The sequence below is a fragment of the Tauraco erythrolophus genome, chromosome 10 (genome assembly GCF_009769465.1).
Source record: "Tauraco erythrolophus isolate bTauEry1 chromosome 10, bTauEry1.pri, whole genome shotgun sequence".
Classification (NCBI taxonomy): domain Eukaryota; kingdom Metazoa; phylum Chordata; class Aves; order Musophagiformes; family Musophagidae; genus Tauraco; species Tauraco erythrolophus.
Genome location: NC_141474.1, coordinates 9,069,203 through 9,084,542, shown reverse-complemented (window position 1 = coordinate 9,084,542; position 15,340 = coordinate 9,069,203). Strand labels below are relative to the sequence as shown.

The window sequence follows — 15,340 nt, the reverse complement described above, 5'->3', positions numbered from 1 at the left end:
AGAAACCAGCATTTGAAAAGCAGGATCTCAGGTAGGGTCATCTAAAAAACTGGGGAAAAAGAAGGTACAGCATCCAAAATGATTTAGTGCCTAGAACATCCTATAGAACAATCCCATCAGCTCAGAGTTTCGGTACACCACTGGCTGAGCTGCAAACCACATACATCAATAAATATGTATTTAAATAATCAAACACTGAGGCACACAGAAGAGAACACAAGATACCTTCCTAGGCATCAAATGACATTTGGGCACAGGATTTTTAAATCCTGAAAAGGATTTTGAAGTTATGTTGCTTGAGAAGATATATCAGACTGCAGTTTGAAAAAGATTACTAGTGGTATTTTATTCATACCACAGACCAAAATACATATTAATAAATTACATTAATAAAGTGTGTGGGGGGGAAAAAGCTAGCGGGAGTAATATGAAAGAAAGGAATAAAACTACAAAGCGAAAATTAGATAAAGTTTAGCACAGATGGAGCTCTATGTTGTTGAAGAGAGGATACCATCATTGACTGCCAGCATGAAAGAAACAAAACCAACAGGAAGGAATCAGCAGCCAAGGAAAGCAATTGCAGGGTGCTCCCCTCCTCACCTCAAAATCATTTGAGCAGTTCAGCATGATGGGCACACTGCCAAGTAACATGTTCTTCCACTGCGGAAACATCTAGGACGTACGAGTCTTACTGCAAGAGTTATTCTAATACATTTCCGATGGAATATAGCACAGAACTTTAAGTTCAAGAATTTCAAAGGAAAGATTTCTCTCTCCTGCCTAACCAAAACTGCAGTAACAAGACAGCCATCTGAGAGAAAGCTCCCAAGCACTGACCCAGGGCTGCATAAGCAGTTCCACTGACTCTAGGTGTCACTGATTATTTGCTCCTCGAGAGTAGTACCTCACAATTACCAAGCCCCTCACATTTACTATTAAAGCAATCCAAACCATTCTAGCAGCAAAGCCTGACCCATCGGGCCTGAAGATTTTAAGCCAGCCAACCAGAGGGGCACCCTGATACACTGCATCAGAAATAATGATCTATCACAAGAAGCAGAGAAATTTGGCTGCAACTCAGCAGTTTACTTAATGCATCTCGTGTTAAAAATTCCTGAATTTACTATCTTAGCTCTACGAGAATTGAATTATTTAAGCTAAGAACAAAACTGTTAATGGAAAAATTCTGTACTAAAACGCACCAATATTCAAAGAAAAACCAGTTTACCTCTTTGCCGCCTAAACTTCAAATCTGCATGAATACTGTAGTATTAGAGGAAACTGCAGATATTCAATAAGTGGCAATCATGAGGCAACTAGGCAAGGACTACTGTGAATCCTTCCTATAGTTTCAATATCTATGAGGGAGGAGCAAACAGGAGACAGAGACAAAAGCCTGGCCTCTCCATGCATGATACAATCTTCCCTTCCACAATCTCCAGCCAACCACACATACAGTCATAGAGAATAAGATGTGGGAATCCTTCAGAGTCATACAAATTTATAGAGATAAAGTTGATCTCAGGTGTTATCCATCATTACTAATAAACACAGATACCATGGTATAGACTGAAAGTTATTATATTTAGAACTTAAGTAATCATCCTTCTTTTCCTTCAGACGCCTTTCCCAAAATCCCCAACACTGCAAGCTTTCCAAAAATACATGTAATTCCAAGTTCTTAATAGATCGACTGTAAAAAAAAAATAGTCTTTAAGGAACAAAAACTGCCTTATTTTACTTACATTAATGACTACTTCTGCTTGCAATCTCATTTCTGCACTGAGTATTTGGGGGCCAAAACTTAATTTTGAGGGCAATTAAATTAAAAATCCATGAAGGAAAGAGTTCACTTGTGATACTGTTGCAAGTAAAGTGTATACTTGAGGTAAAGAAAAAAAAACAAACAACAAAACCAACACACATCACATTCTTGTGCTGAATGGCATAGGAAAACATTAATGCTTCATTATGGCTTTTGAAAACTACTTGCACTATGAGTTTCAGTTAGACTATAATTTTAAAGTTATAGTTTTAGAATAGAATACTCCAGAAATAGATAAGATTTGCTATTTTTTAAAGTTAATTTGTAGCTGAGGTCAATACCTTGAATATCTCTAGGTCCTCTCCTAAGACATCCAGATGTTAATTACCAATTGTACGTAACTCCTGTAAATGCTGTATCAGTACCTTTCCTAAGTCAATCTGGTATTTGAAATACATTCTTTTGAACACTTCAAGTTTGTATTTCCAATGCTAGCCTACACTTACCTAGCTTGGTATTACAGCAGTGCCATTCTTAAAGTACTATTTCTTAAAACACATCTAAAAAACTGAAACATAAAAAATTAATTCTGTACATGACTAAATCAAGTAGGAGAAACTGGAAAGTTAAGGCACACATCCTTGAAGGAAGCAGAGTGATAATAACTACCAGGCAGAATATGACCATTTTGGGCATTTCCTAACTACCACACCACAAACGAACTTTTCAACTGGAACAAGGGCTGCTGTCGAGTCCATTCCAGCACTGATAGAAACCCCAATGCCACATTCTCAGAATCACGTAAGATACAAATACATTTTTCACTTATATTAATTACAGACCAATTCATTTTTTTTCCTGGCAATCATTTAATCTCTTCTTTGATTTCTGCTCAGAAATTTCTACATTAAACCTGCACTGACGAGCTGCACGACAAAATCTTCTGGGTTCTTTTTCCTGCCATGCAAAACCTGTTATTTTCTGTTCCCTCTTGAACCACATACATGTGGTAAAATCATAAAATACATTCACCTGTTTAGTACAGATGTTGCCTACACTGGTTACACTGGTTGCTTACTAGAACTATGCAATTTGTCATCTAGAAAGACACAGACCATCGCTTTTCCTAAGTTTCTTGTTCTAAAAGAGTCCACAATTAATTATACGCATTGTGGACACATTATATTAGTACATTTGAACTGTTACACTTGTCCGCTAACTTCTTTCTCCACCTTTTTATTTCATACTATCCAGTATAGATATTTACTATTTTTAACTTAATATGAAATGGTAAAAGGAAAACTACTTGGAAGATAACACGAGTCTTGATGATTTAAAGCATTAGCGGAAGCAAACTGAAGAAATATTAGTAAAAAATATTCATGGAAGGGTTGGTTTGGTCTCATCCTCCCCCTTCCTTTCTTTCCCAAATTCCCTTGGCTCTTATTATAACAATTAATTCTTCATAGATGCTATTTGTAGATTATTTTTCAATGCACAAAAAAGCTAACAAATATCCTGTTTCAGCTTTTTTCTCCTACCCCCCCATGCAATTGTCAATGAGTAGAAATAAATAAAAAACCCTGCACTGAAATAAAAGTATATTGAGGCCAACAGGGAATAGACTTCAAGAGGATACAATATAAGAGCTGACCAAATTTCCTATAGTAAGGTTCACACACAAACCCATAAACTTAAAGGATGTACTCACAAGTAAATGCATATTTACAAAAATTTTTTTCCTAAATAGCTTCAGAGACGGCTACAGCCAGATTTTGAAATTCTTGTACATTATCCAGTATGAGGTGTATGTAAAACATAACATTCACAGATTTCTTACATAATGAAATTCTCCTTGGTGTTATGTTTTGCACTCTTCTTTCCCCAGTTAAAATCAAAACTGAATATCCAAGTAGTACTGTAATATACTCTTGCTTTTTATTTATTTATATAGCAAAAACGATCATGTCATTTCAATATAAAATTGAACACATCAGCTACAGTACAGCACTTCCACAAAATCCGAGAATTCACATACACAGTATATGAATGGTATATAGTTTCTCCAAACAAAAAACAGTATTAACTTGGACAAAGCCAAATACTCTAAAAGACACAAGCTGAATTGCTCACCTACAGTTTAAAATGGCATTTAGCAGCATGTAAATTCTTGCAGCCAGAAAAGAAAACCCTTAGAAGCATGCACAGAAGTTTCATTAAAGATGACAAAGATTCTATCTGAGAACTAGAAGGAAGAGGCAACTAGGAGGCATAACAAAATTTGCCTTGCCCTCTGCAAGAAACACAAAAACATCCAGTCACACCACACACAAGATTTGTCAAATAAAAGCACAGCGAGACACAAACATGAAACAAGTGGAACTGGTACTAAAACAGAAGATTAAAAAAGCAAGTGGCACAAGAAAAATTGACTTAGACAAATGATCATTCAAGCTCAAGCTTCCACCCTGTTTTAAAATAACTGATAATCCTTAAATACTGTAGATTATTTCCATCTTCTCTCCTGAAAGGAGCTAATATTTTGCACTGCTGTTACCACTTTGTTTTGTAATTTAAACAGACATAACAAGCTAACAATATTTACTTGTAATTACTAGAAGCAACTTATGAAGTAATTGTGATTGTTTGAAGGCAGGCAGCCTATTTCATTTTATGCACCTGACAGTCATGTTAGCAGTTTTGCTTTTTTATTAATTGCATAGAAACTTCCCCAAACAAATTTTTTTTTTCCCCCAAAGAAGTTCTAGTTTTAAGCTTTCCATTTGCTTCTTAAGATGTAGAAATATTTTCTAATAAATAATATTTTTAGACTTTATTACCTGGAAGCGCTATCTTTAGGCATAGTTACAGCTTTTGGTCTTCGCTTAGATTTGAAAAGAAACAGCACAGAAAATCCCCTAACCTGAACTTTACAACTTTTCAGTTTCATTACCCAATTATTTTTATTTCTTTTAAAAGAAGCATTACAGTCAACTTACCCTCTTTGCCTTTGAATCTTTCCTGATCGTATCTGTTATAGGCAGCTGGAATAGGTTGCTTATTTCGTAAAGTGGGATCCTAAAACAGGTTAAATAAGATTTGTAAAACATTCTAAAAGATATTTGATTGTTTTTCAACTTCATAAAGTATTATATGGAACTGCTCAAGAGTATAAAAATAGTTCACTTTTGTAGTATTTTCAATGCATTTGAAAACTGATACGTTACCCTTCAATATCCACTTACAATCTTACAGAAACAGAGTTTAGAAGTACATACTGAAAGAGCAGTGACGACAACCTGAGCCAAGACTAAAGTATCAGTAACAAACCACGTTAGCTAAAATCTGTAAGTTTTATCAAATCATTGAGTTTTTGTAATATCTCATGAATCAACAGGGAAAAAAAACCTATCAACTGACAACTCATGATTAAACCTTCAGTCACACACACAAAATGTTCCTTGTCAGCCTGATTAAGCTGAAATTCTCCTAAATCTACAGAATAAAAACAAATTCAGAGGGAAAAAAAGGCATTCTGGGAAAAAAGTTTTTAAAAAGCACCAATCTAGAGGCACACAAAATACCAATTCAATCTTTTTTGTGGATCGCTTCGTTATGTATTCACAACTATTCTGAATGGGACATATGAATAGTCCCATGCACATTTACGAAATTCAACACAAAGCAAATATTTAAATGTTGGAATTCATCTTGCTATTTAAATTTAGTTCTTTGTTAAATGCAGTAGCAGCAAAAACAAATCCAAGTATGATTAAATAGCTTTTAGAGTAGACTGCCACTGAGTTCAAGAATACATTAGATTTAATAGAACTCAACAGTAAACACCACAATACAAAACAAATCCTGTCTAATACCTAGATAAACTTAAACAATAAAGCTCTAAGTCTGTTCTCCTAATTTATTACAGGCAAAAGAAAGCTGATTCAAGCTGTTCCCACTCACGAGTCATGTTCCAGATTCTTAAGCATTTGCTACCCTATCTGTCAGAAAAACAGCAAAACATTTTGTTTGAAGTGGCAGTAGTCTCATCTAATACATTTTTTGCCAGTAGATGGAGGATGTTGCTAGCATTTGATTGATGCAGAAGCTGACACTAGCAGTTTAATCTCTAACTAACAAGAACATACTAAACAAATTAAACTAACATAGTCAACTCTAAGTACCAATAAATGTAATTTAAGTCAAAGGATATCTCTGAAGTTATGCTTGAAAGTTGTGTGTTCATTGGAACTAAACCAAAACAAACTTTGTATTTAATAATGACAAGACGCTCTACCCTCACTTTTGGTGTCACATTAATCAAAGTGCTTCTCTTACCGTTGGTGCTGTATTTGGTGCAGGTCTTTGCTCAGGTGCTCGGCCTTCTTCTCTGGCTTTTACTGATTGAAGAATTGCAAAAATATTCTTGGCAAAGTTCTGAAAAACACGTAAACAGATCCAAACGTAAACAGAGTTTTAAGGCATCATTGCTACCCTCTACTGTTAAGGTCCAAACTTGCTAACTCTAAGTGGCTTCATTAAAGCACAAGGTAAAGCAAATCCTTCACAAAGCACTTGTCATCTCTTTATAACCTCTTGCCCACCATGCCCTTACGGTCTCTCTGGAACTCTTTGTGCTGTAGCAAGAAGGAAAATCTTTTACCCAAGATTTCCAGGACAAGCCCCATCTCTGAGGTAAAGGAATGGATCTGCTAATGGGAGCTGTCTGCTCGCTTCTGGCCTCCTGACGGATGTCAGGCACAATCCCTCTGCCTGACCCACCTTGCGCTACAAGAAGTCTTCCTCCACCCAAGCACACTCGGCTGCTTTTAGAGGAGAGTCCTGATGACTCCCTGGGAGGCTCTCCCAGATCTCACACAGAGCACCCAAGGCAAGGCAGCCAGGCAGCCACTGCCAGCGGCTTCCAGCACGGCTCCTGAGCAGAGCAGAACATGCTTCGCCTGCTTGTTAACGGTTAGGCACAGCCCTCTCACATCATGGTGCAGTTCTTTTAATGCTTATTTTGAATTATGACCTTACTCTATTTGGCACCAAGTAATTCAAGCAGTAGAGCCTTCTCTTTTAAATTGGAGGGAGCACGTACAGAAATCACATTCACAAATCCTTCCTTCAAGAGTGATCCAGGATAATTCTAATAACTTCACGCAGTGTTTTGTCAGAGAGCAAAGTCACTGAAGCACAACTGAACAAATTATATCGATCAAGGTTTTAAAAATACATTTCTCCTGGTAATATTAGTAGGATTGCTTTTTTATAAACAAAAAAGTAAACACTGATTAAACTTTTGAAAGGCATATACTTATTACATTACCACTCAATAGGCGTTTTAAGCCATGGAGATATGGGTACATAATGTCCATCATCACTGCCAATTTTCAGTAATGGTTCAACAGTAAAAGAAACCTTCTATCCATTAAAGAAGGCGGGTTTTTCTACCATTTCAGAACAGTCTCAAGTATTCACCAAACGCCTATATTCTTCCAGAGTATTGTATGCTAACACTTAAATGTTGCTAATTAACACCACTATAATTACAAAACAAACGCATGAATTACAGAACAAAGACTTCTGGGGTGAATTTTGTAGAAATCTTTTAGAGAGCGCTATAATGCAAAGCTTCTCTAAGCTTGTTCGCTTGACCTCAGTCAGCATGTTGTCAATCTGCTCCAAGCCAGAGGGGCAGGAACTGGAAGACCACCAGAAACCAATTATAAAGGCAAAGCCATTCCTTGAGTGAACCCAGTTCTTTTCACAGAGACTGAAAGAACTCACACAAAACTGTATTTGAAGTTTTTTTCAGTTGGAAAAATCCTGGAGGGAAAAAAAACCCCAAAACAACACAAACAAAATACTTTGAAGAGCTGTGAGCCGTATCAATTATACAAAGATACTCAACATCAGCTCTGTGCTTCAGAAAATAAGGCTAACTATATGCTTTTACCAGAAATTCAGAGATTTCTCCCAAACTGTGGACTCAGCAGCATATCAATCACAATTCTTGTCATTGCTGTGCTTCATCACCTGCTGTCCCTTGGAAACAACAAGCTACTCAGTCTTCCAAAATTCAGGAGGAGGAGAAACAAATTAAATAACAAGAAGAGGAATTTTAAAAGAGTGATTGTCCATGTACAAGCCAAGTCTTCTTTCAGTCACAAGGAAGCTACAATCAGCTTTCACATCATATTTCATTCATAAAACCTACAGTTAACGCACTGTTAAAGTGAGCTTAAATCTCAAATCACGAGTTTTTCAAAGGCGTTTTAGCATCTCAGATTTTAATAGCCTGAAATTGCATGTCCTGGACCAAATTTTGAATTCTTTCAGGTAAAAAAAAAAAACAACAGGATTTTCTTGCATCTGCAGAAAAGAAGTCACTAATAAGCATGGAATTACAAAGCGTTCTTGCTGATGTCTTTTTTCCACAGCATAAAAACGCAGGTTCCCCAAGGCCACAACTAATATCTGTTTGGAAGAGGAAAAAAGGGCAGTGTTTTAACAAGCACTCGAAATAATACCATCATTTTGCTGTTCATTGGCTTGGTCAGGGATGCGAGATTACATTACTGTGACAGAAAAGTGATCGAGCAGAAAGTCCACTGCAGGTACCGACTGATTTGCAAAGCCCCGCAGAGTTGCAAGACCACTAAGTTCTCATCGTTCGTCCCTTCAGAGATCAGAATGTGAACGTCCCCTAGCTTCTGCCCTACATTTAGTTAAACTTAATACCAAATGCAATGTTTTCACTACCAAAAACTTCTGATCTGGGGGACAGAGCAGGGAAAACCAGAGTCTCTGCACTAAGTCGTAACAGTATTTGAACATGCATTAAAAACGATGCTTAAGAAAACCCTCAGTATGTAAAAGGACAATTCCATTGATTCCTGTTGCTTGCTGCCTAGAGTGCTGCTACTCCCATGGAAGCTCTCTCTGTTGGTTTCAACCATATCTATACCTAATAATTCATCACATTGCAGGGGGCGGAAGAGGCAAAATGTTTCAGCAACTATCAAATTGGGCTTTTGATATTTTCTTAAATAAAGTCCTATCATAATAGATTTTTCCGCCCATCCTCACTCATGCCTCTAAAAAGAGGACTCATGCACTAGATGTAAATCAGAAGGGAAAACAATGGTAGCCAACAGACGATCGATAACAGCAACTACGGTCAAATAAACAGTCAATCATCTTACAGAAAAAGTCACACTTGTTCTTTAGGAAAGCCTGCAACAGTATGCAAATTCTCAAAATTTACTGGCACAGATGCTCTATCCCTTGCCAACATAGCGACTGACATACACCAAGTCAAGTTACTATCACTGCTGTTAATTTAACACCAAGCTGTTTGAGGAGAAATACCAGAGCAAGTAAGATCAGCCTGCTCTGCTGAGGAAGACTTAATGAAGTTACATCACTAACAAAAAATCCTTTTGTAATAAGAATACTTCCATTTAAATATATCATTTTTTTTTCTGAAAAATTGCTATCTTCATTCTGCAGCCTATATTTAATTTCTGTAACTAGACATAACCCTAATGCTCATTAGCAAAGGCTTCTAGTCACAATAGCAGCTTTATTAGCCTAGCAAAGTAACACAATTTTTTCTCTAATAACAATCAAGAAGAAACATTGATTTCAACTGCATAGAAAACAATTCTTGAGGAAAAAAAAGTATACTTCATCTCAATCATCTGAACAAAAATAAAAGACTACATCTAACATATACAACTAGAAGTATATACACAGCATGGCTTATAGGGTTTCAAAACTTTCCTATAGCGAAGTTGTAACTAATTTTTAATCAGATTTTACATTCTGTATTTCACTGCAGAGAGATAAGAACCTAGGAACAATCCTCTAAACTCAAATAAACTTTTATTTAAGCTGACAATAAGGATTTCTTGTTGGACATGTATCCAAGGATGATCAAGAACTTTAGAATGTTATAAATATTGTCCAAATGTATAGTAGGGCTGAAGAAGAAAGAACTTGCACGTTGCTTGATAGGCTCAGACATACTGTTAAGTCCTTTGCAGCCACTGACAGACTGTAAGGCATGATGCAGTACCAGAAATGCAAGATTCCCATCACAAATTTCCAGCAGTTCTAATGTACTACATGACACAAAATATGTAAATAGCATTCAGGTGGTCCCGTAAAAAGTACAGCAGAAATATAAAACTGTTCATATGGAACATGAACTGATGAACTATATATTTACAAGAAATATTTTGCACATTTAAATTGAAAGCACATATTTAAATCTGGAGTCCTCGATTTAAGGTATCACTCTCCTATGCTTAAGAAGCTCTATCTTCCATGCATAAACTGATCACCAACATTGAAGCTGATCATCTCTCCTCCTTACTGTTCTAATTTAAAGATAGTCCTAAAGCACTGCATTTTATACTTGAGCTAGGTTGCCCTCAGAATTAAAGGCTAGACATTTGCAAGATTGATACTCAAGAGACAGCCACAAACAACTGCAAGTATCCAAATAAACTGGTAGAACGGCTGTGAGAACTATTGGTATTTTCTGCTTATTCAGACCACAAAAATTTCCATGATTTCTGACCCAGCATCTTTCCTCTCCTTACATAAGAACCTTTCAGATAAAGGTCACAGGTGGAAACATGATCATGAATGACACAGCTGTGATGAAGTAAATGCTTTTTGAATTACGTACACGTGCACTGCTCCCATTTTCCTTATTTGCTTTCATTTGAGTAACAGGTAAAATGCACACGATGCTCAGCTGCACTGACAGGCATGTTTGCGGAGACCTCATGGTACCTCTCAAACATTCTCCATGCCCTTTTGGCCTGTACGTGCCATACTACAGTAAGTCACACCACAGCACGAGTGATACAAAAAGCATACTACCCCACAGACAATTTTAAAAGAACCACCTAAATAAAGAGGTCATCTTAGTTGTGTTATCAGGGAAATAGTTTAAGAAATTCACAATACAGTACTTGAATTTTTATATAGCTAAGCAACTGAAGCAGAGCATATGACTTAGTTTTTGTAGGTTCCCTAATCTGACAGTTTAAAAAAAAATATTAACAAAACTAAACTTGTTACCAACTGCTGGGGAAAAAGAATAAAGATCAGACATTCCCTTTCACAAAAAGTTACCCTGGGAATCAAATAACATTTCTTTATGTTTCAGTCAAAAAGTTCATTCAAGTATTACTATAGTCTACTGCACTGAATTGAAACCATAGTCATCAGCCCTGTGCATTTGTGGACTATGTTTTCAGTGACAAGTTCCACTCCTCACTTGTCCATATTGTCTTCGCTAAATTGTTATAGCAAGAGTATCATATGAAAGACAACTGAAACATTTAATTTGAAATAGCACAAAGGGTGATTCAGAAGCACAAAAGAGCAGCAACACTGTAATAGCCTAAAGATACAGCACAGCATAAAATCTGCTCAAAAATCCCCCTCATAATCTGAGTTTATTTCTGCTATGAATGCAGCATATGGAAACTTTTTTTTAACAGTTACAGAAGTAGTGCTTAAGAATGGTGAAGTTACTTTACAGCTGACCTAAATTTTCTTTCAGGAAACAATGATTTATCCTACAGTTTTCTGACAAATTCAATGTACCTATTTACAAAACAAGATTCAGTATTGCTCAGTAGAAACACAATTTTTATAATCTGTCCCATCTTTCCTTTATGTGCAGTATTTAAAATGTCTGCACTCATGCCCAGTACCAATGTCACGGTCTTCCCAGTTTTACTATGTAAGCTAATATAGGATAAAGCTGAGTTTGGGAACTTAAGCTGTACTATGCCATTATAGCTGTGCACAGCCATTCTAAAACCATCCGGTTGTTCCATTTGAAAGCACTAATGAGGATACTAGTTGCTATTAACCTGGCACACCTTCCTCTTTTCAATTTTGCTATTAAATTCAGCACTATTGTGAATTGCAGGAACACAGAACAATTCTGCCACCTAGAGCCCATATAGAAAATTGCTTTTACAATCAAATAATTTCTTTTAGAATTTCCAACATTTTACTCTCAGAGCTTTTAGTTGTCAAAAGTGATTAAAATATATTAGTCTTTCTAGAAAATTATTTTGATTGAAATATTTTCCAGTTATAAGATCACATTAAAGATTTTACTGAAATTACGTTATAACTGTAGTTACAATCCCTTCACAGGTGACTTCAGTGGTAACAATGCTCAAAAGGTATCGGAACAAAAATATGAACTGAAAGTAAGTGAAAAATATTTCTAACAGCATTTAGTTAAAATATGTTACTGTTAAAAGGATCAACTCCACGAATAAAAGACATTAATTCAAAAAATAAAGTATGTAAATACTAACTGCAGTGGTAGAATTTTCCAGGCCATAACGTGAAATTAAAAATACTGACCATCATAAAGATGAGATTCACTTGGGGAATACGAAAAGTCTTGCTATTTAATACTTATGTACAGAAACACAGAAAAGCAGAGGAACAATATTCTGAAATAGTTCAGAGCAAGACACTGTACTGGATAAATTTGCAATTGCAAGCTACATCCAAGACAAATGCCACATACCAAGAAAACACTAATCCACATGGCTAGGTCAGCTATAAACAGACCCCAGACATCTTACTCAGTTTTGACTTCTCATCACCACACATACAAACACACCCAGAAGCTGGGAGGGGGGCAGTGGAGAAATAAAATAAAATAAAATTAAAAAAAAAAAAAAATCAATATTATGGGATTTAATACATACAACTCATAGTCATGTTCTATAAAATTAAGTCAGAGCTGAGTCCAGTCCCTTCTGTATTAACATCCTTTTTATGGATACACAATACATTGGCATCAACCAACCTTTTTTCCCCAAAGTACAGATAACTAGAACATTACAACAGGACTTCAATAACTAAAGATATCAAATCTGAAAACGGATGAAGCTTTAAAAAGAAAATAGAGAGTTCTTTATTTAAACAAATTGCTTGTTATACAAAGTAAGATACCTTTGCTTTCAACATAAAGCTTAACAGAAATATCTGCTGGATAGTCTAGTCTAAAGTTTTCACATAAGAATAAAGAATATAAAAATATCACAATTAAGGCAGAAAACTAACATTGTATTTGATTCAGGCTTACTTCCTGCTTTATTAGAAAGGAAACAGGAATATATATTTTAAAAGTCATAATTCAGAATATTTTCTGTTAGTTTCTTGGTACAGTAAATATTAAGCAGGGGGAAGACTAACTACCCAGATTGTGAGAACCAAATTGGTCAGTCTGCAGAAGGGAAGCAACAAGAAGTACAACATAAATGAGACCTTTGCTTCAATATTTCAACTTAGACCTAGCAAGCAGTATGTACATGAAGAAACATATTGACAAAAAGATACAATTTCATGATTCAAAGGTTATGAACTAAGCTAGAGAGACTGAGTTTCACATAACTCTGATCCCACTCCAAGTTGCAATGCTCTAAAGAGGTTTTCTGTTATTAACGGACACTTGCATAGGGAGCCCACATCTGGTCATTCTCCAGTTTTATACACAGCTAGTTCCATTAGAAAAACGTTTACCTCAAATTCAGATTTCTCACATCCAATTTATATGGCCCTACTTCAGTGCTTTTCCCTGGAACATATCCAGTCACACAGTAACGTTAAGATACCGTACAGGTCACTCTAGACTCCGAGTGCCTTGCAGAGTCTTCAAAAGACACACAAGGCTCAAGGAAGACAGTAAAGAAGGGGTTTACAGATCTGTTAAAAGTAGTCAATCAAGCTACAAAACCAGCAGCTGGACAAGCCCCATGCAGTTGCTGCAAATGGATATATAAATATGTGTCTGCATATGGACTCACACACGAAGCATGTAGAGCAATTGTTCCAGCTTCTCAGTCAAAGTGATTTAGAAAGGTTATGTCGTATAACCTTTAAGCCTTCCCATATATTTGACAGGATGGATTATGTTATTTCTCCTGTACACAGGGTTAGAGTCCACTCAAGAAAAGGTAATTCTAATACTCGCAATTGTAAGAAAATATCACTGAAGAGTGCTATCCAAAACTTGAAGTTCCAGTAATAATCTCTAGCCTATTCCTAGAAAGAAAAGGATGAAAGATTCTTTTAAAAAATGTCAGAAATGCTAAGAGTTCACTATTCCAATAAGAACACTGGTTCATTTGAAAAAGTTGTAAATTCGCAAGGCATTAACTAGTGCATTTCCAAGATTCCAGTTCTAAGATTTTTCTGCACAGAAGTAGAGCATCTTCAGCCCAGCCCACCCAGTTACCATGTTGCTTATCTAAGAAATACTTCTGAGCAATCTGAGAGATTAAAAAAAAATTACCAAAACAAAAACATCAGAAGTTGCCAACAAAAATCACCCTCCAAATACAACTGTGAATGCTGAAACTCCTGTTTAGGCTACTTCAATTTGTTCCCTATAGGAAGAATTCAAGTGCCAGAAACACATTTACAGTAGAAATGGAACAAGGAGGTATTTCCTTCAGGGAAGATTGCTGAAGCCTGCTACAGAAGCTTATAGAAATCAAAGGATTATTCAGAAAAGAAAGAGAAAGGACACAAAAGGAAGGAATCAATTTCACCTTAAACAGTCTTCTCTTGGTGCTCAATGTTTTGTTTTACAAAATGGCCAGATATTTATCTAAAAACATGCACACAACATAACTGAAACCTCTGCAAAGCAGTAATTCAAAACTTAACACTCCAAGCACTTATGATGGTAAACGTTCTATGTACGGGTTCAAAACTTCAGCTACCAGAGAAGATATCCAGTTCTATATACACAGGTTCTCTCAATAAAGAAGCTATAAAAGTAGCACTTTGCTAGCATTTTCCCCTAAGATTTGCAGTTTTGAAACTGCCAATATTAATTCTGACATATCTTCACCAGACATTATTTCCGTTCAAACTGATTTAACATATATGAGAATCTGACAATCTTAACCTGTTCTCCAGAAACAGGTTCCATAGTCAACAGCACGACCGCATTATCAAGAACTCATTCACACTCTTCTAACACGATGCAAGTAAGCATCCAATATTATTATGCCTGCTTTGTACAAAAAAGGCCACCAAAAAAGTGAGACACTTAGAGCAGCAAGATACCATGTCCCAATATCAATCTACAGGTAATTTCCACTTTTTCTTCTTTAAACTTTTCTCCCCCAGCATTCTGAAGATAGTAATTCCCTTACCCTGATTTTTATGTGTGTTTGTGAAGATTAAGAATGAGAATTAGACTGCACGAAGAGCGAGGACAAACAGAAGAGATTAATTTCTTTAAGCCCCCAACAATCGTGGCTGTGGAAAGAATGGTAAAGGAATTCAGAAGCAGCTCTAGTACTTCTATTGCTTTTGAAATCTGACTAATTTTTCAGCTGGTTAGACTGCCAGTTGACTCACCAAAACAGCAATGTTATGTTGCATGCCTTTAGTCAAACTTGTAATTAAATTGCTTTAAACAATATATCCTCTCAAATAGTTCTAAAATTAAGCTACTATGAGATGAAAAAAACCTTAGACTAAACAGATGCAATTTGGCTC

General features: G+C 36.1%; 1 protein-coding gene across 1 annotated transcript in view; it reads right to left on the bottom strand.

Annotated features, from left to right (window-relative positions):
- CDC73 (cell division cycle 73) overlaps positions 1-15,340 on the bottom strand; it is a 108,570-nt gene that overhangs the window by 76,300 nt on the left and 16,930 nt on the right. Inside the window, exons 8-9 of the mRNA XM_086617506.1 lie at positions 6,104-6,202; positions 4,765-4,843 (exon numbers count right to left, since the gene is read on the bottom strand). Coding sequence (XP_086473632.1) covers positions 4,765-4,843; positions 6,104-6,202 — 178 coding nt within the window. The remainder of the gene's footprint in view (positions 1-4,764; positions 4,844-6,103; positions 6,203-15,340) is intronic.